At 49.7% G+C, this 24,466-nt stretch overlaps 1 protein-coding gene across 3 annotated transcripts in view; it reads right to left on the bottom strand.

The window, feature by feature from the left end:
- NFIC (nuclear factor I C) overlaps window positions 1–22,996 on the bottom strand; it is a 184,898-nt gene extending 161,902 nt beyond the window's left edge. The window contains exon 1 of one of the 3 annotated variants that reach the window (XM_019550591.1): window positions 22,642–22,996. In XM_019550591.1, coding sequence (XP_019406136.1) covers window positions 22,642–22,737 — 96 coding nt within the window. In that variant the 5' untranslated portion in view covers window positions 22,738–22,996. The remainder of the gene's footprint in view (window positions 1–22,641) is intronic. The other 2 variants (XM_019550589.1, XM_019550590.1) reach the window with 2 other exon arrangements.
- Between the last annotated feature and the right edge of the window lie 1,470 nt (window positions 22,997–24,466).

The following is a 24,466-nucleotide window of genomic DNA, read 5'->3' as shown; positions in this document are numbered from 1 at the left end:
GATGCAGGTGTGACTGTGCCATGCCGGAGCGTAGACTGGAGAGGCAAAGCAGTCAGTGCTTACGCCTTGTCCTGGACTCCTCTGGGCTGCTGGATGGAGACCTCCAGCCTAGAGAGATACGCCTTGCTGGCATGGGAAGCGCTTGATCTGCCTAGAGCCAGACACCAGCCAGTACCTGGGAAATGCCTCCTCCCGGTGTACAGCCAGGCACCCATCAGCCTGCTCCTCTGCATGCCCTTTACGTGCTGCACCAGGCTGTCTTTCCACGGCGGGCTGGGGATGGTGTGCGCCTCCGAGGCTCTGCTGTAATGCCAAGGGCCTGGCTCCCAAAACTCTGCCCCAGCTTAGCTTGGCTGCCGTCTCACGTGCTCTGGCACTGCCACCTAGCGCCTCCCTGGTACAGTGCAGCATGTTGGGCATCCCCACCCCACCCCTCACAGCCTCCATCCACGCTGAGGCTGGGGAAGGGGACTCCCTCGGCTAGGTGCGAGGAAGCCTGGAGAGAATGATCCGACCCACACCCCCATGTCTCCAGGGCCGCGGCATCTGCTGCTTGCAAACTGGAGCTGCTGTGGAGGTGTCGACAGCCAGCCCGAGACCATGATCCGGGGGAGTTCCCCTGCAAGCTGCTCATTTGGGGTTACACCACAACGGATGAGCCCTTCCTCGGGGCAGCGCCTTCCCGTGTGCAGATCCCCGGGGTGGAGCTCCAGGCTGCTCCATCCGCCCCGCGTCTTTCTCAGGAACCTGGTACGAACACTTCTCACTAAGTGCACTTAATAGATACTTTTCTGCCAAGTGCCACGGCCTCCTTCCTGGTTCCATGAGAAAATGGTTTTGTTTAAAGCAAGCAAAGAGGCTGCCCAGCCCCTTGCCCCTCCTCCTGGCGCCACTCGCACCCCCTGGCTTGCCGGGTTCATCGTGGGCTCACTTGGAAAGACTTTGTGGAGCCCTTGTTAACATGTTGGCAGCCGTGCCAGGAGCAGATGCTACGTTAACGTACAGGCCAGCACCAGGGCTTGCTCCTGTTTGTGGCTCCACGCAGGTAACCCAGGACTCCTGGGTTGTATCTCTGCCTCCCCTCACTGACGCACTGGCCCCATCTGCGCCCTGGGATTGTCCTCTTTAAAAAGGGGACAGCTCTGGTGCTCACTCATGCCAGGAGGTGTCAGGTGCAAAACCCCTTGAAATCCTCAGTTCAAAGGTGTTCACAACAAACAGGGCCCCTGAGAGAAATCTGGGGGCTCAGCGCCTCCTGGAAGGGGCCTCCAACCTCGCGTCTTGGGCACAAAGGAAGTATGCATATGAATGCATATGTTCTGCTCCTCATGTGTCATTTGCAGCTATTATTTTACTCACTACATTGTAATGCCTATGAAAAAAGAAAATTCTCATAATTTGGGGGCTCCAGTACAGCATTGCTCTATCCCCCCCTTCTCATAAAACCTGGCAACGAGGCAAAGCGGAATTGCTGCTCTCCATGCCCCAAATAAGCTCTGGTACAATCCCAGGCCTGATTGCCAGAGGTGTTGTGCAGTCGGCTTGTCATCCGGCCCTGGGTACCCCCTTCTGCTCCATGCAGGGGCTACTCCTATAGCTTGGGCAGTGGGTTCCTAGGCTTTTGGTGCCAAAGGGCCCAGGTTCAGTCCTTGTGAACAACTGGGCTGCGGCCCAGGCTCAGCTGGCTTGCAGCTGCAGCTTGTTACCGCTGAGACTTAGGCTTCCTGTCCCCAGGCGACTTTCAGGGAAAGGGCTGTGATGCTACAGGACTAGTACTTTGCTAGGAGTATAATAGTGGTGCCTAAAGCACCCTGCTGTGATCTAGGCAACTGCCCTAGAACAACTCAGATGCATGCCCTGAGAAGGCCAGCATCCAGGCTAGAAGAATCACTTCCATTGTACGGATACTGACTCAGGTGCAAAGAGGTTAAGTGATGTGCTCAGGGGTACAGGGGGGTTGGTGGCAGAGCAGGGAACTGATTGCTAGTCCCTGAGCCCCAGTTTTCACTTGCCTCTTTCTCCCTTACACACAGGCTTTTCTTCTTCTTCTTCTCTGCAGCCTCCTCCCTCCCTCCTGCACTCTAGGTATCTGACCCACGCCACGCAGCGTTATCGACACATCCCCAAGTGACTGCTCCTGACCTTCTTGTTCACCCCTTCTCCAAGGAGATGGCATTTCAGTGCCCCCCTCCGCGCTCCAGCTGTTAGCAATTCATCCTGAAGTGGGGTCATTAGCACAGCTGAGGGAACAAGCAGACAAGCGCTAGTTTAATTTTCCGCTGGGTCACACGGCTCATTATTTGTCTGCGGTCTTTCCCTGCAGTAACCTCCTACGAAGGAATGGGGAGGGGGGCCGCAGGAGAGGGGGAGGGAGCTGTCTTATGGGCGTTCCTGAGTCAGCGGCAAAGCACCCCTGGGTACTGTCAGATGGGGATGGGGACCGGAAGCCAGGTAAAAAGCGGGGAGGCTCTGGCATGGATGGGCCAGGTGGAGCACTCACTGCTGGCCCCTCCTGTCTTTCTAGAGGAGGAAGAAGAGAGGATCTTGTCTGCACTTGGGTGTGACCTGAAAATGCAATCGTTATTGCAGAGTAAAGGTGCAGAGTTTGCTCAGGGGAGGCATTCAGCCACCAGCATCCCTCCCACCTGGATGTGGGAATGCAGAGGCGGCAGGCATGGAGGGCAGGCTGGGCACGTGGCAAGAACATGGGGCCTAGACTGGAGTCAGGCCAGCATAGGGCTGTGTTGGGTCAGGGCTAGCCCATACAGTGCAAGCTCATAAACATGCTGTGCATAAAGCCACCAGTGACTCTTGGCCACTCTAGAGCAGCTTTCCTCCTTAGATTGCAAAGTGACTTACAGAAAGCCTAGTGGCCCTGGCATGGGCCCTGCCTCTGACACTGCCGCCCTCTCCAGCCTGACTGTGCTCGCATGGCTGCACACCCTTCTTCTGCTCTCAGCAGTCCCACGCCAGGTGTGAGAACAGACAGATGCTCAGTCCCATGTCGTGTCCTGCCCCATCGTACTGGTCCCGATCGATGATGCGGCTACTTCAGTACCACGCCACTTCGCATACTGGCATAGACCAACGGTCCATCCCGGCCACCACTCCCTCTCCTCTCCAGCCCAGGGCTGGGTGGTAGCTCCAGGATGGCATGCCAGCACCTCTTCCATGCCACCAAGCTCTAGAGTCTAAGCTTTCCTTTGGAAGAAAAACTCAAGCTGTAGCTGCTCCAGTTGCTGCAATCGCCTTGCCTGAGCACACAAATATAGAATAGATCCGGCGGTGTCCTCCACCTGCATTAGGAAAATCTGGAACAGTGGGTCCTGACACACTCGTCTCACGTGCCAATGATGCCAAAACTGGCACCGAGCTAATGCACTTCTCAAGTGCATGGCACAAAGGCGACAAAGAGCCTGATATGAAGATCTGCTCTGCCAGCTGAGAGAGGTGAATCATTTTGCTTCCTTGAGTCCACAGGCTTGAGAGACGCCTTCCCCATCCCCAGGTGCAACACAGCCAAGCTCCATAGGGAAGCAGAGCCCAGAGACCTGTCTGCCTAATGTGTGACTAAGAGTTGTGAGCTCCCAGTTGTGAGCCTCAGCAGCCAGACGCCCAGGGCAAAACCTTGAAGGTCACTTCCCCTGATATCACGAATTAAATACTTGGGTTTTCCCAAGTACATTCCCTGCACACAGGGAAAATCATATGGTTCTCCTTGATCCTAGGGGATACACTGTTGAGTTGGGTAAAGTGGTTTTCTAGCTCGGCAAAGAGTTTGAAAAATTCTTCCCACCCTAACTTGGAATGAAAGTTTGAACTCGCCAAATGTTCCTGAGCTGAAAATGTGAAGGGAAAAAAAAATCATTTCAGGTCAATCAAAAGGTTTCCTTTGGATAATTTTGCAAAGCGCAATTTGAAATATTTCATGTCAACTTTGACCCTTTTTCTATTTAACGTTCACTTCCGTCTCAAAGGAAACATTCGTTTGGATCCGAAACATGGAGCTTTTTGTTTCAACAGTATCCAAAGTGGGATATTTTGACCATTTGGGGACTTTGATCTTTTCCATGTGGGGAACTTGTCAAGACGGAGCCTTCCCTCTAAAAGTTTCAGCACCGATGAATTTGCCTTTTTGACGGAAAAATGTTTTGTTGAAAACTTCCTCACAAGTACCTTGAGAAGGCCAGCTGGCTGGCTATGTGGGAGGGGAAGCTATGTGTGAACAAACTCCCAGGCCCTGGGGCTTTGTTTGCTTATAATGCCTTTCGATAGAGATGCTTAATTAGATGCCCAGCAAACCAACTTCCTTTATGCAAAATTCCTCAAAAACAAAGCTAGAAGGTTAGAAGTCCCAGCAGCCGGGCAGCCTCTCATTTCCTCAGCTCTAATCACCACCCTCCCATGCCGTGGCTGCTGGCGACAGACTCTGTGACGGGGTGGGGGGGAGGATGGGGCTGTATTTTTAGCACTGACCAACTGTCCAGCTCTGGGGACTGAAGGCATCCTAAATGCCTGCGGCTCCTCACCTATGGCTCTCCCCCAGATGCCTAATGAACCCATGTATTCATGACCAAAGAATCAAATACAGTGAATGCAGCAACTGCTCGGGGGTGGAGATGCCCGCTGTTACGTTAGGATGCTGTTGCTGCCAACAGAAAGTGGCACTGGCTTCTTGTGCTCTTGTCTGCTTGGCACACCCATCTCTTGGTTCATACTTAGGTCTGAGTGCCCAGATCCTCACAAGTGTTTAGGCACCTATGTCCTATTGATTCCAGAGGGAGCTAGTAGGCACCTAAATCACCTTCCAGGATCTAGGCTGAAGCTCTGGGTGTCAGGAGTCAAGGCAGGCTAAACGCCCGCAGCTGGCCCTGGTTCCCTGAGCAGGGTCTCGCGGCTGTAACTACTCCCAGCTGGGCCCAGTGGCCTGCATGGGTGCATGGCTGCCTGCATACGAGCAGCAGCTGTTTCCATGCCTAGGGGGCTACTCAGCAGGGCAGGGGCTTTTTGTCTACCTTTGGGCTTCCTGCCTATTTGTTGCTAGCTTAGCTCCTACTTCTTAGTTCCTAGCTCCTTGTTTCCTGGGTCCGGCTTCCTGGCTTCCTCCTAGATCCTGCCTGCTGACCCCTTGTTCCAGAGTCCATGGTGGGATGAGATAGTTGGGTGCAGTCCTGCTTTGAGCAGGGGTTGGACTAAGTGACCTCCTGAGGTCCTTTCCAACCCTTGTGTTTTGTGATTCTGTGACCCTTTTGCTCCAGAACAACTTGCTGGCTTGTGACCCCCTTACAGGGACTTCTGCCTGCTCTGGGCCCCCTGGCCAGCGGCTCTGGTCTGGATCCCTGGTTCCTCCTGTTCCTGAACCCATAGGTGACTGATAGGGGGTGCATATGCCCACCCCTCCCCTGCCCTTCAGCCTCCTGACCTGCCTCCTCCTGATACCTGGCTTGACTCTACTCTGGGGCTTGTCTGCTCCTAATCCTGTCTATGTTCAAGGCCTTGCCACCCACATCCTGGCCATACATGAGACCCATGTGGTCCTGATGTCTGACTGGTGCCCCTGACTTATTGCAACACAAATAACAACAATTGTTAGGGAATTCGGGTGTAGGAAAAGCACTAGGAGGACATCAAAGAGTAGATGTACCATGGGCAACAGAAGCCGTGGCTTCTGTTGTCTCATGCAGTCATCTCATTTATGGTCTTTGCTTTGGTCCCTGCATATGTTCCACTTCTGAACCTTTCCTTTGTACCAACAGCCCCAGTGAGCATGCATCAATGGCAACGCAGCCTTGGGTGCAGTGGCTTTATGGGCTTCCCTGCAGTTCACAACAGCATGCAGTGGCATTGCAATTGCATGCTGTATGGAAGCAATGGGGAATTGGCTTTCTGGTCTGAAGCCCTTGTCCTTCCCCAGGCTTCCAGGGTTCCCCATAGATAGCAACGGCGACATCTGGGAGGACCGGGCCGAGCGCAGAAGACTCGGGCTGGTGGCGGTAGGATCTGAGCCATTCCACGTATCTGTAGGACAGGGAGGACACAGACTGCAGCCGGGCAAACTTCCATGCCCTGCATGCACAAGTCCGGGTCATCCCTGGGAGCGAGGGGGAGCGTCTCAGCCTCTCCTGACACAGCTGGCAAAGGCTTCCATTAGTCCCAGCTGTGCTAGTGGTTTTGTAACACAAATGTGAGGAGTTAGGCTGGGATTCACCAGCCCCACATAGCCATCAGATGGGACTTAGGGTCATACCTGAGAGATGCTGGGCCTGGAAGTGAAAGGCACTTTTATGACGGGGCTTACACACATCATTCAGCTGTCCCTTGGGATTTCTTGTTTGGTTTGTGTGCATCATATGTGGCACAAGGAAGGAAAAATCTAATGTAGGCATGTAAGAGGATTTTACTATGCGATTATTGGGAAACTAAGTATATCATGTCCCTCGCCTGTAAAACCTGGTGCCTTAGTTTCCATCAATCTAAATATCCAGGGCTCAGCAGAGACCTTGAAAACCACTACAAATGACTTGAAATAGTTCTTCTGAACCTTAACATGTCAATAATTGCAAGTTCATTGTAACCAGACTTACAGTTAAGGTTGTCACAGACACAAGCTACCTGGCCTGAAAGCACAGCAGCAACGTAAAATGAAAGCTCCTAAAGTACATCTCCTCTGCGTCTCTATAATTGTCCCTCACCAGAGCCCTTAACTCTGTCCCACCACATTGCTGTGCAGATAGACGATGCTTTTTAGAAGATTTCAGCTGACCTCCCTCCTTCCACCCTCCACACTGCAAAAGTCAGATTGCCACCAATAGGCCAATTTCAAATGCTCCTTCTTTAACAATTCATGGCAAGCAATCAAACAAAAGCTACAGAGAAAATTCAAAGGGTAGAAGTGGGGAATAACTATATGTAGTGAAAAGCAGGAATTTATGCTTTACTGCAGGGTTGCTTCCAGAATATGACCTTAGTTGTAAGAGTTGTGTCCAGTGCCGCCAGCATATACATCCACATTTACACCAGGCGTATCCATTCCAATCCCTTCCCCAACAATCAGGGGTACCCAGCACAATTTTAGAGTAAAAGAGTATGGATCTCACAGGAGCTGTGCAAACGCATCATGGAAAGCAATAGCTGAGCAGGACTTAAGGGTCATGGTGGAAACTAAGGGTTGGAGCCAGACTGGATACTGTGTCCAGTTCTGTTGTTCACATATTAAAAAGGCCGTTGAAAATTTGGAAAGGATTCAGAATGGAACTGGAGGACTGATGAGAGGTCTGGAAAACCTGCCTGGAAGCGAGAGACTGAAGAAGCGCAATTTGTTTCACTTATCAAAGAGAAGATTAGAGGTGACTTGATCTTGGTCTGTTGTACCTACGTGGAGAGATTTCTGATAGCAAAAGGCTCTTCAGTCTAGCAGACAGACGCAGTACAGGATCCAATATCTGAAAGTGGCAGCAAGACCAGTTCAGGCTGGAGATAAGGCGCTCAGTTTTAGAGTGAGAGGAATTAACTGTCGGAGCAACCTCCCTGGGGATGTAGTACATCCTGCATTTTTTAACATCTTTAAGTCAAAATTGGACATTTATTACTAATAATTATGCTATAGCTCAAGCAGGAGGTATGGTAGCTTTACTTGGTGGTTTTCTTTGGGATTTTCTTGGTGGCTTTGCATCAAACTAGATGATCATAACACTCGTTTCGGTCTTTAAACTCTATGATTTTATGAGCATATAAGACAGGCTGAAGAGTGAATTGCAAAACACATTCACTGCGAATTTTGGCAGTGTTACCACAGACTAATGTTCACGAGGACCTTTTCCATTTCTTCCCCACCTCTGGCTCCACTGGAGAAGTGAATGCATTGATTCTATTCATCTGCATGAATCCTTGTCGTTTCATTTTAGCCTGACCACTGTAAAGAGTAGCTATTACTTAGATGGAGAGCAGAGCATATGTCATAAAAACCCATTATATGAAAAGTTTCAAAATTTCAACGTTGTATTTATTTCCTAAGTACTTGTTTTAGGAAATGAAAGGCTTCTTTCCAATATGGTTTATTTCCTAACTAGAGACCCATTTCTCTTTATCAAAATAATTCTTTTTTTTCCTTTTCTTTTATATTTATTTTGAAAATGCTACAGAAATAATCATCAATATTGTTGGTAAGTAATATGCTTGTATATTGTTTCAAGAACTGTTCCAATATTTGTTATAAGTCCAACAAAAGATGCATTTTTTGTGAAAAACAAATTAAATCTTCACTGCTAGCAATGTTTTGCAAAAGAACAGGTTTCAAACAGGCCATTTTCAGTTAAAAGCACCCTCTTTCGCTTGAAAGATGTTGACCAGTTCCACAGTGAATCCAGGGATCAAATCGTGGCACATACAGACTTTATCTGCAGTAGCTATGTAATTCCAGGGACCAGACTGTAAAGCTACTCAGGCAACTAACCCCCACTGCACTCAAGGGCCTTTAAAAATGTCTCTGGGGCCTGTCTCATAGTCAGCTGGAGCTGCTCTAACTTATGGTGTGATCTTAAACTGATCTAATTGAGTTGGTGCAAAAGGTTCAATTCAGTTTAAGTTGATTAGGAAGAGGTTTAAGATAAGCTGCAATAACCCACTCTTTAACTAAACCAATGCCAGTTTGTACATAGACAAGGCTGAAGAGAAGCTGATGTGATGTCTGACTGCTCATGTGTTTAGCATCCTCTAATTATCACTCTCTGTGGGTCTGATTTGCAAATGTGGGTGCCTAAATAAAGACATTCATAGTCCACATCTGGAGGCTGAAGTCAACCCCTGAGGGTGTAGGAATGGGCATTTGCTCATGCAGCAATGGCAGGGGCTGGACATCTTGTTCCAGGCCCACCTTGGCGCAAGAAGGGTGGTTGGCTAGTTGTTACGGTGGGAGTCTCTCTGTTGGCAGGGGTGGAGAGAGTCCAGCATAACGCCGATGCAGTGAGATCAGCAACCAACCCAGGCAGGCAAACCAAGTGCTGCTCGCTGTTCCTAGCAGGGCACGTCAGGGGTGTTACAATGATGCCAAGGCTATCAGCCAGCTCTATACAGAGACACCCCTGCCCCCACTCTCACCCACCTATCTAACCAGGACTACAGGAGCCTTCAAAACCCCTTGCAATAAGCAAGCCTGGTTGCTCCCGTTCGAACAAGCCCTCATTCCTTCCAGCAAAACACCAACAGCTCTCACACCACCACCATGTCCATGCCCTCCTTTGTCACTGGCTTCTCTCTCATGACCCTCTCCTCTGCTCCAGTGAAAGCATCTGCTCATCTCTGCAAAATTTCTGCAGCACCTTGGCTCTGCCTCTCCTGCCAGGGCACGTCACAGTGTTCCAGCTGTGGGCCGGTTGCTGCTTAGGATTCGGGTTGCCATTGCACTACACTGCATGAGTGAGGAAGAAGAAGACCAACAGGAAACAATGGATCTCAGAAGAACTGCATGAGCAAGCAAAATTGGAAAGGAGCTCAGGGTTCGCTGTGCGACCTTGTGCTCGGTAGGTACCAGGGCAGGCAGCTGCTTCCCTGCCTGCAGGACAGGAGGGGCCAGGCCAGGGCAAGAATTATGACAAAGGCAATCAGATCTCATGCCTCAGGGCACCAGCTGATCATTTGGGGGCCAGGAAAATATATCCCAGTTGCTCGGTTCATCTCTCTGTTAATCAAGTTGTTTATAAATTGACGTCTCAAGGGCAGTGGCACAATGGGCTTGGCATTCAAGAGTGGGGCAGCCCTTGGGATAAAAATGAGAACAGGGGTGGACCTGTGCTTAAAAGTGAACTCAAACCTCCTTTAAGATTCACAGCTGTGTAAGAAGGATGGTCCAGGCATGAGAGCTGGAGTCAGGACCCCTGTATTCTGCTTCCATCACTGCTCCTATTTGCTGTATGCCCCTTGGGGAGTCCCTAACGCCAGCTCCCCTTCTGTAGAGAAGGGGTGATCACTCGACCCTGCCAGCCCCACAGAAGCACTGTGCATCTCAGGGGCTGCAGCAGGCTCTGAGACCCCTGGCTGAAGGGGAGATTGCCCCTTTGAGGGCTGGGCTGGCTCTCAGATGAGACAAAGGCAAAGATGTGAGGCTCACCTCTTGACGTGATGCCCACCTCTACAGCCGAGTGCCTTGGCAGCTCTTGCATTGAGGTGACACACTAAAGCAGCTCCTGATTGCCACCAGTGTAAGAAAAAGGAGAGCCAGGCGCCTACATTGCAGACTGCATCTCTACTAACTATCGTGGAGGCAGATTTTTGTCATCTCACTTAAATCAAGATTTCCCAACCTTTCTAAAGCAGGGTTGGGCTGTCGAAGTTGAGACTGTAGTTTGGCCGAGGTAACTGAAGTCCAGTTCAGCTGGTTACACACGACTGCTTAGAACAATTTGCAACTTGAATTAGTTCAAACAGAAAAGCTTATGAATGCTCACCAAGCCTGTTAAGACCATGTGCGCTAAATGAGGGGAATGTGAACTAGAAACCAACAGCCTGGACTGGAAATGAGGCCTGACTGGTGAACAAAATAATGGGAGGATGTTCTGTCCATCATCCCTGTTGGGGGAATCCTTAATGTGACAAGGCAGCCAGGAGCGAACATAACTTGGTAGTGATGCCAGGGCAAAGGGTAGATAGAAGGAAGGGAGTTTCACCAGCCTGGCCACCACCATCGCTGTCTCCTGGGACCTTGGGCCCACCATAATACCACTGGGCATTGTCATGCCCTGACCAGACCAGGGAGATGGATCCAGTGACACTAGTGGCAGCTCCACTGGCTTTGGCTAAATCCTGAACAACACGAGACAAAGTTGGAGCAGCCACCCCGCTCCCTTGTGTTCCTTCTCCCTTCCTCACTGCATTTCTTCTCTTTCACACGTCTCGCCATTTGTTGTCTATAAGAAAAACCAGTCCAGCATAGTCCACCAAACCTGGCTTGGCCAGATAAGCCAGACTCTTTGTTTTCCCAACTGTGCTGTGAGCCTATGACCAGAAAAGCAGCTAAGCACTGCAGCTAAAAGCCAGGTGTATAAGCAAACCAAAGCCGGCTCTCCGAGGGGCTGATAAAGCTGTGTGCGGGGCCTGTATTTCGCCAGCAGAGAGGCTACAAGTCAGAGCCAGAAGCTGCAGTTTGTATCTTTGCTGCTCTTTTCTCTCTGCTTCTGTGCGTGCCTGTTTTGTCTCGGATCAGAGTCCAGCAGCCAGAGGAGCAGCTCCAGCCCAGCCCAATTCCCTTTTTCTCTTTTCCCTGGAAAGGGCGGTTATCACCACCGAGAAACCTGCCACTGGGTTATTTTGTTTTCCTCCCAAGAGCTCTCTGCAGTGAACAGGACAAGGAGCAAGGGGTATCGTTACAATGAAAGCCTCCCTCCCTACTTGACTTCTCAGCTGCTGCAGTCATCCCTGTCCCCGTCCCCCTCCTCTCCTACCCCGCTTTTCTTTTTCTGTCTTCTTAATTAATGGTTGTAAAGGTTTCTAAGGGTGGCTGTTGCCATGGGATTGGGCAAGCCAAGGTCCCTGTATGCCAAACCCTGAGGCTTGTTTGACCATCAGGGCCAGGCCTACACTCCTCTGCTGAGTGGCATAAGGCTTCTGCCACCATTGAGCAGCTGGAGAAGGATGGATGTAGATATTTCTGTGCCTGCTGCCAGCGGGAGCATCCTTTCAGCCCCTGGCACCTTCCCATGGTACCCTTTGGGCATCCGAGTGGAGCTGCATGGAGCTGGTGAAAGCATGGTGGCGGGGTGGGGAGTGCATGTGGCAGCTGCTGTCTGTCACCCGGACCTGGAGTTCATGCAGAGCAGTGAAGCCCCGTGTTAATGCCTGTTTCTCTGAGCCAATTTTGACCTTTTGTATTAACACAACAGGCCTTCGTTGCCCTGTTCCCACGTCCTCTGAAAAGCCCCAGATGTCTACTCAGGATCCCTGTCCTTTTAGCCACATGGGAGGGACAGAAGGATAGGCATTCACCACTCTCCTGGAGGCAATGACTTAAAGCTAGACTGAGCAATGGAGAAAAGGTTGATTCAGGGTCCCAGGCTCGCTATCTTCCCAGCGTCAGGTACAAGAAGTGTTAGCAGCAGGAACTGGAGAGTAGTGTCCCCAGGACGTGGGGTGAGGGATGCTGGGGGAGCACAGATGGATGTGCCAAGTGTACACTTCGGGGCATTGCCCAGCTATTGAGCAGGCCTGGAACAGCCTGGGATTCTCCTGTAAAGCTCAGGAAGTTTATGGTGGCTGACTTAGCTGGTCCCCTCCACTGTCTCTGCGTGGCTAAGCATCCTCTTCTAGTGCCACCGTCTTCCTCAGTCATGGCAGGGTTCTCTGTCAGCACATGCCAGCACCCACCGGGCTTGAAGAAGGGGCAGCATGAGGGAGAGGGGCTCCAAGGGTCTCAGTCTGGTTCCTGCTCCTCACTGCCAGCGTGCACTGGCACTGGCTGCCTTGTTGGGGCCAAGGCTCAGGCTCTGTCCCTGCCCTGCGCACCTACGGAGCCTCCTCTGCCACTCCTGCTCTACCTCTAGTCATACGTGTTGGCTGCACAGGGGACTCGTGCCTCCTGGCTCCTCTGCATGGGTGTGTTGGCAAGCTCACGAGTTACCAGCAGGGTGTTAAGTGAGCACTGCTGGATCTTGTGACAGTAAGTGATGCCACCAGCCTTGCCTAGGTATCAGCTTCTGCACCCAGGAGGGCATCTCTCCAAATAGACACGGCGGATGTGTGGTGCTGGAGAATACCCACACGCCCAAATAGCTGGACAAGAAGGGGAAAAACATAGCCCCAGGACCCAAAACTCCCTGAGGGGGGTCCTTAAAACCTCAGTGTCACTGGGTTTAGAGCCAGAGAACATTTCTGCTGTGAATGCATTGTTTGCCAAGAAATGCACCGAGTCGACCCATGCAGTTCAGGAGTCCACGGCAACATTGTGCAGGAGGAAAAAATAAGAAACACATAGAAAAATGTAAATCCTGGTTTCTTAATGAAAGGGTTTGATTTGTTTGTTTCACAACAGCATTTCAGATGTACCTTTGGATCACTTTAGGTAAAAAAAATATATAGCCCCCTTCCCCAAAGAAAAGGTTTTGTCCAACTCAAAGCATATTATTATTTTTATTATTATTATTATTATTATGCATTTCATTGGAAAGTAAAAAAACAAAAGCATTGTTTCAGGTTGACCTCAAATGACCTATCCCCTGTTGTATTTTTTTGTGGCTGTGAAATGAATCATTCTGCAGAGCACTAGTGGGGAGGGTCAGGGCGGCTGGCAGGAGTCCCCCCATGCTCCCCATCCCCCAACCTCCCCTCCCCTGCCCCTGCTACTTACTAGCTCGGTGCAGCTCCCTGCTAGCCCACCCACCCTGTGTGGAGGGGTTTGCAGGGGAAGTGCAAAGCCCTGTGGGATGCTGGGGGACTGTGAGTTAACTTGAATTCAGAGGGGATCTGGGACAGGAGTTCAGTAAACTGATTTAATCTCAATCAGTTAAATCTGTTACAACATCCATCCAGATTTATCTTAAACTGATTTCAGCCATTTTTAAAGCAGTTAATATGTACAGAACTTCTGCTGTGTTACAGATTTGAACCACTTTCCAATCACTTATACTGGTTTATATGTAAGTTATGTCCCCAGGCAAACTGTTACCAGGGATTCACATTAGCAGGGGAACTGATTTACCTGACTTCTGAGCAGATCTAGTTAAATCCCTCATGTTCACCCTTTCTCTAGTACACAAGGTCTTGTGACAGGAGTGGGCAATTATTTCAGGCAGAGGGCTGCTTAATGAGTTTTGGCAAGCCATCGAGGGCCTCATGACAGGCAGCCAAGGGCAGATAAATGTTAATTTTCTAGATTTTTAGGGCCCTGCGGGCCAGATAGAATAGCTTGCAAGCCACGTTCGGCCCGCGGACCGCATGTTGCCCACCCCTGCCTTAGGAGGAGCCTTTAGGACCTACTGGGCATGTCTACCAGTTCATTAATGTGCTGTAATTACAGTGGATTAAGTTTAATACCTGTAATTACAGGTGCTAAATGCGCCATAATTGGAGCTACTGCGCATAAGTGCCAGGGCACACTTTTTTGTGACACTAATGCACAGTAGACTAATTCTACTGTGCATTAGTGCATTAGCATGGGTTTTTCCTGCCACGCTTGCATGCAGTAGAATTAGTCTACTGTGCATCTTGTGTAGACATACCAACTATAATGTAGCTAGCAGGAGGAGATATAAAACGACTCAGATGGCCGATTCCTGATCTCGTTCACACTGCAGCCATTTCTGAGGAATTCCACTGACCCTGCACAGCTACTCTGGATTCACAGCAGAGTAAACTGTCTAGTCTCCTTTAGGCCAGAGACTTTAGCAAGGCACCACTCTGCCATAGCTAATGGAGCTGCTGTTTACATGTGTGGTTGGCAAAAGCTTTCCTCTTTATCATCTCTGGGATTCTGAATTACTTCAAGATTGACAACTACTCTAAGCCACCAGTAAGTGCTGACTCAGTCATTTGTAGACTAATATTGATTGATCGGTCTTCTCTAGCATCTCTGCCTGTCTCTCAGCAGCAAATCAACATCCCCCAGCACTCTAGCTAGAAGAGCCAATTAAATATTTGTACTTGGATCCCTCACAGGGCCTTGAAGAAAGGGAAATAAATGATCGATGAGGCATCAGTGGGATTTGGGCTCCAGCTCTCTGCAGAACTACTGGAGTTTTGCTCTGGGGACATCTTGTCCTGAGACAACTCAGATGTATTTTTAGCCTTGTAATTCATAGCTGCCTGCAGCCCGATTAATTCTTTTCTCCATCAGTCAATCCATCACACTATCCATCTCTGCTTTAGAAGCAGGTCATAGTGGGGGTGCCAGATCCAAAACCCTAAAGCAAAGCATTCCAGAATTTAAGATTTTGATTCCAAACCTGGCTTCAGATTCATGTCGAGCAGTTGCACAGCATTTATATCAGGAGAGTCCAACTCCAACAGGGAGGCCGTATACCGTGCATGCCGTTTGCTGTGGGGGTGGCCCCCCAGGATCTCTCCCTGCAGCGCGGGCTGTGATGGCAGCACTAACGGTATGCAGCCCCCACTGCGTGTGATCCCTGGGTCCCCTTCCACTGCACACCAGTGGGAGAGATGGCTGCAGTGGCCCACCGGCCACTTTTGGACAGCCCGGATTTATACTGCGGTTTCACCTCTGGGCGAGATGATATCAGGATCCCACTGTGCTGGGCAGAGTAAGAGCAACCTCTGCCCCAAGGGGTTTATGACTGAACAGACAAGCAAACAGTGATGGTTTACAAATCATCCCCTCTGGCCCAAATGATGTATGCTCCTCAACATGGCATAACTCAACAAGGTCTGGGACAGATGTGGATCTGGATTCTGTATCCTAGTCCTGATGATCACGTGCTCACGCTGAGCCGGTATCAGCACTAAGGTCCAAACTCAGCAGCCGCAGAGTTAGCACATTGTCTCCAGACCCCTGCTAGAGGATGACAGCACCCCCTGCTAGCAGCTGTGGGAAACTTAAGTCAAGAGCTGATAGATGCTGCTTTTGACAAAAAACTGGGTTTCCGAGAGAATAAAACTTTTTTTTAAAAGGAACTGCTTTCTAAAGAAAAGCTCTTTTTTTTCGGTCAAAGTCTTCCCCCAAATGACCACCCCATGGAGACCTTTGTATCTGATCATGTTGCTGCAGCCTTCCCTGGGAGCTGTGGTCTGGATGCCTCCTCTCCCTGTTCTCATCTTTCCCATGAGGCAACATGGCAGGAGACTCCCAGATGCGCTGTCTCCTCTCTCTAAGAGCTCACAATAGGGTTATTCTATGATTTGGGCCCTGATTTAGTAAAGCACCTGATTGCTTGCTTAATGTCTTCTTAAAACTGGACATTTCTACCAGCCTTTTTGTGGAAATTTTAAATTTCGACCCCAAACCACAGGAGGACTTTTTTTCATAAAAATTTGGATTTTTTTTTTCTTCCCCTCCTCCATTTTTGACATTTTCTCTGTATGTGACAATGAAGGGTTGGTCTATCAGTGAAGGCAATTCTAAAGTCACTTGCTGCCATCTTAATTTGGAAAAACGCCATTGAAATGAATATAGTTAGCCCAGATCTACAGGTTATACTGGAAGAACTGAGCTGACTATTGGGCCCCAGGGACTGAGGTACAGATCCCAACCTGGGGCAGCACTGTGGTTTGATTTCCAGCAAGACACCTAGAGAGAGGTTTTCTTAACGAGTCTGTGCCTTCACTAGGTTAAAAGGGAGGGGGCTGAAGAGGGTAACAAGCAAGTTTTAATTAATATGTTCTAAAATTAGTATACACAAGGCCAAGGCTGCTATGCTGCCAGCCAGTGGGAGCTGACACACTTTGTTAATCTCTACTAGGGTCGCTGGACACGTGCTCGTTCTTCCCGTGCCTCATTCCCAATGGGTAGGACCATTAGCCCCTTCCTCGCAGCCCTGGCTGAAATTTGCATTACCATTGATGAGATCCGAGTTAACCCAATACCAAAAGCATCTAAAACTGGAAGCTTTAATGAGCTGACTCTTTGGGCCAGGGGCTGTGTCTTGCTCTGTGCCTCTATGTTTCCTAATACCGCCGGGCCCTGGTCTCAGTAGGGGTCTGCAGGAACTGCTGTTATTCGGATAATAAAGAGAAGGCTCCAAGGGCATGTAGATCATGAAATGAGAGGAGTGAATGTCCCTTTTGGAACAGGGATCCCCAGCTGGGTAAGTTTAAAAACATTTTTTTTGCTGGTTTTTTTATAAATTTGTATCCGAGACCAAATTAGCCCAAACTACTTCCAAATCCAAGAGTCCAGAACCATAAGTGGCCCTACTACGGGCAAACATCCTCCACCCACATCTGGGGCTTCAGGTGTTTCTAAACCCTTTGGTGGGCATCCTACTTGCAGCCTGGAGGCTTGGGGTTCAGATGCCCCCAAGTTTTGTTTGCCCTTAGCCCTCCGGGAAAGCAAGGCAGGCAACTCCCATGTCCATGAACTAGGCTTAAAGCCACTGCACCTCGGCAGGTACCGACCCATGCCAGAAGAGCTGTTCTCTTGCTGCCTTCTTGGACACAGATACATGGTATTTCCCCTGCCAGGTTAAGAAGCCACTACGCTTGATCTGAGCCTTCAGGAGGCTAAGAAAAGTGCCTGACTGTGAGCTCAGGGACTTTCCAGTGAGGTGGTTATATAGGTCTTGGGGCTGAGACCTGGGGCTTCTTCCTGCTGCTCCAGGTTTACACTGACTCACCATCACACTTCAGTGGAATGGGGCCCTACCGACAAGCCCAGGTCTTGGGCACCTCGTGCCTTGCTACATTTTCCAGCTTCTTAATAACCGGCAAATCATTATGGGATCTGCTCCTGTCCTGGAGTGAACCATCCTTTTCCTCTGCCCGTGCCCCACTGCATCCTGGAGGTCATAGCCACCCCCTGCCCCACCGCCCTCTAACTCTGGCTGATGAATGAATTCTCTCCAGCAGAGGCCACAGCAAGAGGAAGTCCTGCAGCAAGAGTTTGCGGGGGCTATTGAAAGGGCCCAGTTTTCTCGCTGTGAAGTCCCTGCAGTGTTCCCGGCAGGCAGCACAGACCCCTTCGGGATGGACGTGGCCGGCGTGGGTGTTGCCTGGGGAGTCGGCATGCATTGAGGATTAGCTAATGGGCAACCATTGTTCCAAGGAAACCGAGTGAGGGCAAAACAAGCCTCATCCTGAAGGGTCTAAAGTCCCTGCAAATCTCAACAGATGCTCACAGCTGCAATGCAAAACACAGGAGAGCTGTGGGAGGAGGCCAGCTGCAGATGATCTAGGGGATCGGTGTCCTCTGTGCACGCAATACCATGCAGCCCGGATTAATATTATTATTATTATTATTGTTATTAGTGTGGTAGGGCCAGGGAGCCAAGGTCCTGAACCAGATCCTGACAGCGCTGGGTATGGTCCAAATACAGCCCCTTGCACCACACAGCTCATCATATCCTTCTCTTTGCAGCCTACGCACAGGTTGGCCACCAGCAGACATGCTCTGCTCCACACCTCGCAGGCAGCACCTCCCTCACTGCTGCATTTGGTCACCATGGGTCAGCTTTGTTCCTCAGTGTCCCAGCATTCATGCAAGACAGCGATACCTGCCCTGTCCGCCAATGCGCCATGGATCCTCCCGAGCTTGGGACATGCACTCGAGACAGTCAGAGGAAGCTGTGCACCTGGGTCTTGCCTATGTCACAGCCTCTGTGGAGCAAGCATGGAGAAGACCCGTAACCCGGGGGCTTCCCACAGCACCTGTCCCAGATGGTGGCAATGGTGGTGTGTACACCATGAGCATTTGCCACCTGTTTTAGACCTGCATCCCAGTTGCATAGGGGGCCATGACTGAACACCATGTGGCAACAGTGTTTGGCCAGCAGCAGCTCAGGTCGGAGCTGGACTGATAGCTGTGGGCTAAGGCTCTTAATGGGAGTAAGTCAGTCAGCACTGCTTCAAGAACTCCAGTGAGGATCTGGTCCTGAGATACCAGAGGCTTGTCTACACCACAGCGGCAGCATGTCCTGGCCAGGAAGGGCCCAGGTGCTCCCTGCCCCTGTCCTGCCCCTACCCCCCAGCATGACCTGGCAAACCTAGCGATGCACTGCTGCTGAGGCCACTGCAGGCTCATCCCCATGTTAAAACACACCGGACCAAGGGCCTGAGACCAGCCTCAGAGCTGTACCCTGAGCAGCCTCACCACCAAATGTCTGAGTGTAAAGTGTGCCTGCGTGTACAGGTGCGTAGATAGGGGCTCCTCACCCATTGCCAACCAGAGGCTCTGTCATTTTGCTTAGGAACCTGACATGCTTCATTCATAGGGTTTAGGATCAGAAGGGCCATTCGCACACCTTGTCTGACCTTCTGGAAAACACAGGCCAGAGCCTTTCTTCCAGTCACTCCTGTTATGAGACCACGAACTTGTATTTGGCTAAAGTAGCTCTTCTGTTTTGGTCTGAGCACATGCAGAAATAGGGACTCCATTGTGTTCCTTGATAGCTCGCTCTAAGGGCTGATCACCAGCACAGTTAGGAAGTCCTACCTTACTTCCATGTAAAACTGAGCTGCTGTCTTTACTTGGAGAACCAACAAACCAAGCTCTGTAACATGTACACTTATATTTGATTGCTGATGTGTGCAGTCCATTTCCGACACTCCTTGGAGCTCTGCTTAGGTGGGAATAGTCTCAGATCAGCTGTACTCCACGGTGCCCAGTGACCAACTTCCTAGCTCTGGTGAAATGTCACATGAACTACAATGTCCCTGCAAGGTTTGACAGCTGGTACTTATATGGGACTTCACAAGCTTTGCCACCCTAAGGTGCCTTGCAGCAACCTACTCTGAGAGCTTGGCATAAATCACAGCCCTACCTGCTTCCACCCCGCTCTGGGGAGAGGATCTTAAACCACTGATGTATCCAGGTTGGAAAACTGATGTATCCAAGTTCCCTGAAGTGTTAACCTGGATTGTACTGCAACCCACTTCTACTCTAGAGGGCAAAAATGCCGAGGGAGATTCAATCGTCTAGAATGGCTGCAGTCTTGAGAAGGGCTGAAAGCCAAGGCTGGCTTTTTGACTGTGGAGGTGTGTATGAAGACCTGGGTTTAACTCCTGACTTAATCACAAGCTTCTTATCAGTCCATGGATGAATCACTTCATCTACCTTTGCTTCAGTTCCCCAGGGCGATAATGCCACCATGTCTCATGGAGAGAGGGAGTTGCGAGGGTACAGTCCATTACAGTGTGATCTGTTCAGATAATACGGTAAATAGCTTGACCCCTCCAGACCAGGCATTAATCAGCTGTTCCCTTTTTCCTATGAAAGCAGATACTTAACTGATTTACATCCAAGGAGAGTTGTGCTCTCGTGGCTTAATAAAGACTTTGAAAAAAAAATAAAGCAGGCACCTAGTTAAACTCCTAGCAATTTTCAGTGCATGCTCCTAGGACAGCATTAGCTGCACCAAGTGCAGGCCCTTTACAAAGTTTTTAGTGTTGTAGTTTCTTACTAAATCCAGCGAGATCAGAGACCCCCCCAGGTATCTACACCTTGTGTCACTTTTACACTCGGCCAAAATGAGTGCCAAGTGAGCGTGGGCCTTACCAGCTTGCATCTGACCCAAGGGCCCCGTAGCCCCATTGCCTGTCTTTGATAAGGACAGAACTGATAAAGACAGACTCTCCCAGGGGAGTCTCTTCCTAAACCTAGATCTGGCCCCTTTAGCTGTGTCTCCGCTGCAAAAAGGGGCATCTCTCCCATCCAGCATCCACACAGATGTGCAATGAAAAGGCAAAGAGTTTGCATGCAGTTCATTCATTCATTCACCACATGGATGAACGCCTGATTAAACTGGTATGATTTGGATTTTGTCTTCCCTGTAAAATAAGGCACAATTTTTATGCGGAGGCAGCTCTCTACATGTGAGATTACAGAGCTCTCCAGTTTTTAACAGTCAGTCCCTGGTGATGGAGGGTCTAGCGTTGACCTTGACTAGCTGCATTAAGATCAAAGTAACCTGTACGTGGTCTCCACTAGCATTTTCAATCTAGATAACTATCTTCTTGTAAAAAAATATGATGTCAAAGCCAAAGCTGCAGCTGCTTAACTAAGCTGCTTGTCCAGATGGGGATGGAATAGAACTGGTTACATTCACACCCATGTTATTTCTGCTTAAAGTCTCTGGGTGGACACTAATGTTTTGGCAACAGAGCTGACTTCATATCAGCGTAGTTACCCTGGAAATGAATCCACCTCAATTATGCTGAAACAGGAATCTTTTATACCAAAAAGATACCTGCACATACTTAAATTGAAATGACCAAAAGGAAAACTATCACACATTGACCAAGTTCTGTCCCATTTGCTATACAGGCAAGCCCTTTCCATGTGATTTTTATACCGATTTCATTAAATCACTAGAGTTTCAGACTGATATCAATTACAAGCTTGTGTTACTTGTATCGATAAATGTATAGGCATCAGTCAAACAGAGATAACCGGTTGTTAACCAGAATAAGAACATTAGTGTTGGTTTTTACTAAGGACACCTAACTTTTTAGAAGTATAATTGGCTCAGGATTTATTTTTTTTACAATACAGTTTCTGTGATATAATCCCGCACTAGTGTGTCTGCAGTTACAGCTATATAAAAGGTATTAGACTGGTATAGCTATTCCTCTAGGAGAAAAGTAATAAACTTAACCAGAGTGTGGCACCTGGAGACAAGTATACTCGACCGCCCTCCGGGTTGTACTGATTGCAGTCAAAAATCATGCCCCCAACTGTAATAATTACACAGATAACAAAAAACGGTGTAGATGAGGCCTTTGTTCTTGATAGCTGGTCTAAGCAAGGACTTTCCATAATAAGTTGGCATGTGTATCCTGGCTCAAAAACCTGCACAACAGTGGAGAGGCTTGGGGAATCAGCTCCCTATGCAAGTTAGAAAACATGAATTCTCTTCTACATGAAATCACAGAGAGACGAACACGACAGCTTAACTGGAATAAAACACAGCTATTAAAACCAAGAAACTCTCATGTATAAATTGGGGGTTATTGCTTGTTGCCAAACAGCAAAGGATTTTGATGCCTGGGAAGGCAAAAAGAAATGTTCAGCCAAACAGCAATTGTGTAAAATACTTAGATTTAAAAAAAAACCCAACGCAATGACAATAAATCAATCCACCAACCAGCCACCAAACTGAACGGGAGAGGATAAGACTGAAAGAAGGAAGGAAGAAAAAAGAGAAAAAAGAAGGGTTGGTGAAAAGAAAGGGAGGATTTGGGGAAATATAGGACCTGATCCAAAGCCCAAAGAGTCAATGGAAGTTGAATGTTCTTAGCAGGGCCCGGCTAGTACAGAAACAGCCGAAGATTTCTTTTTTTGGGGGAGGGAAGGTTTTTCCCCGTTTGATCAGAACTATAGAAAACTGCAGATTTCCATTCACCGATGCCTGGTCCTTTTGAGGAACTAACTACACCTGCCCATGTGGTCAAGGATTCAGGGTGGTCAACACTGTGCCGGGAAGGAGCCCAGAGGTTATTCCAGGAATGGATAATGTCTTATCTCTTATTTGTCAGCTGCACCAGCAATGCAAACGCCGTCACAAAATCCCAACACATACACACACAGAGTCCCTCCCTACACAGACGCCTTTTACAGGCACCCAGACGCACGGAAGGCTACCGAAGTTAGACACCAAACTTCCATTTCGATGCAACAGAATTGGGGCACCCAACAGCCTTAGGATCCTCCGAATCCCGGCTGGATTTGAACACATGCTCACACAGAAAGTGAATATACAAACTCACAAGCAAAAGCTCATTAAAGGATGATGGATTCAGGGAACACACAATCACAAGGCGGAGACACTGGCAAGCTGGCTAGGTCCTGAACAAGCCCATCTTGCTCCAGTGATGGGTATAGACCTAAAGATATACCGGGGGACTTTTGGATGAGACCCTGGCTGGCCTCCTTGCTCTGAGACGGAGCAGATCTCCATTGATGTACACACCACTGGAAATGTACACCCCAGTTACCAGAAGCCCTTTCCTTCCCAAAGAACTCAACCCCAGAGACTCTCAAGTCCAACTCACCATCCACCAGGTCTTGGCTGTCATGTCGTAGCACAGTTGCCATTTCACGGAGCTCTCTGCAGCTTTTCCAGCCATGGGTGTGCCAGTGACCTCCATGCTGCTTCGCTGGAGACAGGACCAGACGCAGGCTACTCCGAAGGGCACCCAGCGCTCCAGCGCCTCGCAGCCACCATAGATCGGCCGGCTTCAGTCAGCATCCTGGAGCACAAAAAATGCACCCCTCACCCCAACAGAAATGGAGGAAAAAAGCCCCAAAACAGAGCGGAAGTGTTGAAATAGCAACACAGCGGGGAGGGGACGCGGGCCTTAAGCCGTATAAACTAATGCACCATGGCGCTGAAATAATCCTAGGACTGCACTGGATCTCGGCCTCCCCCCAGTGCCAGCCCCATCTCCCCCAAAAAGTCAAAAGGAAAGAAGTGCAGGCAGATTGGCTGGTTGTGCTACTCCAGTTCACTCTAGTCCGGTCTGGGTTTGTGGGTGGTCACTTCATCCGAAGAGGCTGTCCTAACATTATGGTACGGTGTTTGTGTGTCTGAGGGGGTGTGCGGGGTGGGGGGGTGGAATCCACTGCAACGGGCTCTCCATGACTGGGTTTGCTTCACTGCGGTTCACGCCCCCCGCCTCCCTCATTTCTGAATGAACAAGGAATAGAAGCCGATTTATGAAGGACCGAGGGAAGATATGAATGGGTCCATGGAAGGATGCATGGGCTCCGTTGTAGTGGTTTGTGGTTTCAAGGGTTTGTGGCTTCTTTTCTATTTATTGTTTTTTTTTAAACTCTTTTTTTCACCCTTCCGCGCTGTGGGTGTCACGTCCGTTTGGAACACGCAAGTGTGCATGTACACACACACGTAAAGGCATGTGTGAAACGTGCAGATGTATATGCACACAAAAATGCACAAAATACCCGCGTGCATGCAAACAGCCTGAGCATAGTTAGACATACACCGCACGCACGTACACACACACACATGCATAAAATATGCATGCAAAACCAGAGAAACAGCACTCGCATATGGAATAGTCTCCTGTCTCTACAGAAATATATCCCAAATCAACGCTAACATACAAACACCCATGCTCAAACTGCAAGGGGATGTGCAAGCACGCACAAAACGCACACAAATAAAAACTCGGGATGCGCGCATCCCAGGTGCTCGGCAAGGCAGAGGCACACAGCTCAGCACAGACCTGCCAACGCACCATCTCGCGCAGAAATGCAGGAGCCAGGCGAAACACAAAGCAGGCACAAAGGCACTCACACCGGCTCTGGCCACAAGCTCACAAGACGCGAAAACAAGAAAGAAGCCCTGAGCTGCGCAAATGCAGGGTTGCTGGTTGCCATTCTCAGCTAAACACTGTTATTGCAACAACTGGAGTCGTTGGAGGAGCTGAGCGGGGCGACTTATATTGTTTATTCCTGCCACACACAGAAAGCCAGACGAGGAAATGAAACACAAATTAACGCTGGGCCTGGGCTGCCCATATTCACGCTAACTCCTCGCTGTTTTTTCTTCTAAAGAAACCTCGGCCATTGCATCCGCCCAGCACTGCCTACCCAACCACAGAGGCCCTGCAGCATGGAGGGACTTCTCTGTTCCTTCTCCAGCCCAATCCGCCACTCTTGGCTTTACTGGACCCACAGACAGGAGGCCAAGCTGTCAGAGCCCAAGCAGCTGCCAAAGGGAAGAGCTTTCTTCCTTCCACTCTGCTGCACAAAAGCCTGGCCCCAGCCCCAGCCCCTTGTGGCTAAACGGGATCCAGAAGGTCCAAGGGGCCTGTACGAGCGCAGCTGCTTCTTCGGAGCAGCTTTGTGCACGCG

This window comes from Crocodylus porosus, unplaced genomic scaffold (genome assembly GCF_001723895.1).
Source record: "Crocodylus porosus isolate Cpor-Errol unplaced genomic scaffold, CroPor_comp1, whole genome shotgun sequence".
In the NCBI taxonomy this organism is placed as follows: domain Eukaryota; kingdom Metazoa; phylum Chordata; order Crocodylia; family Crocodylidae; genus Crocodylus; species Crocodylus porosus.
This window is presented reverse-complemented; position numbering and strand designations above follow the sequence as displayed.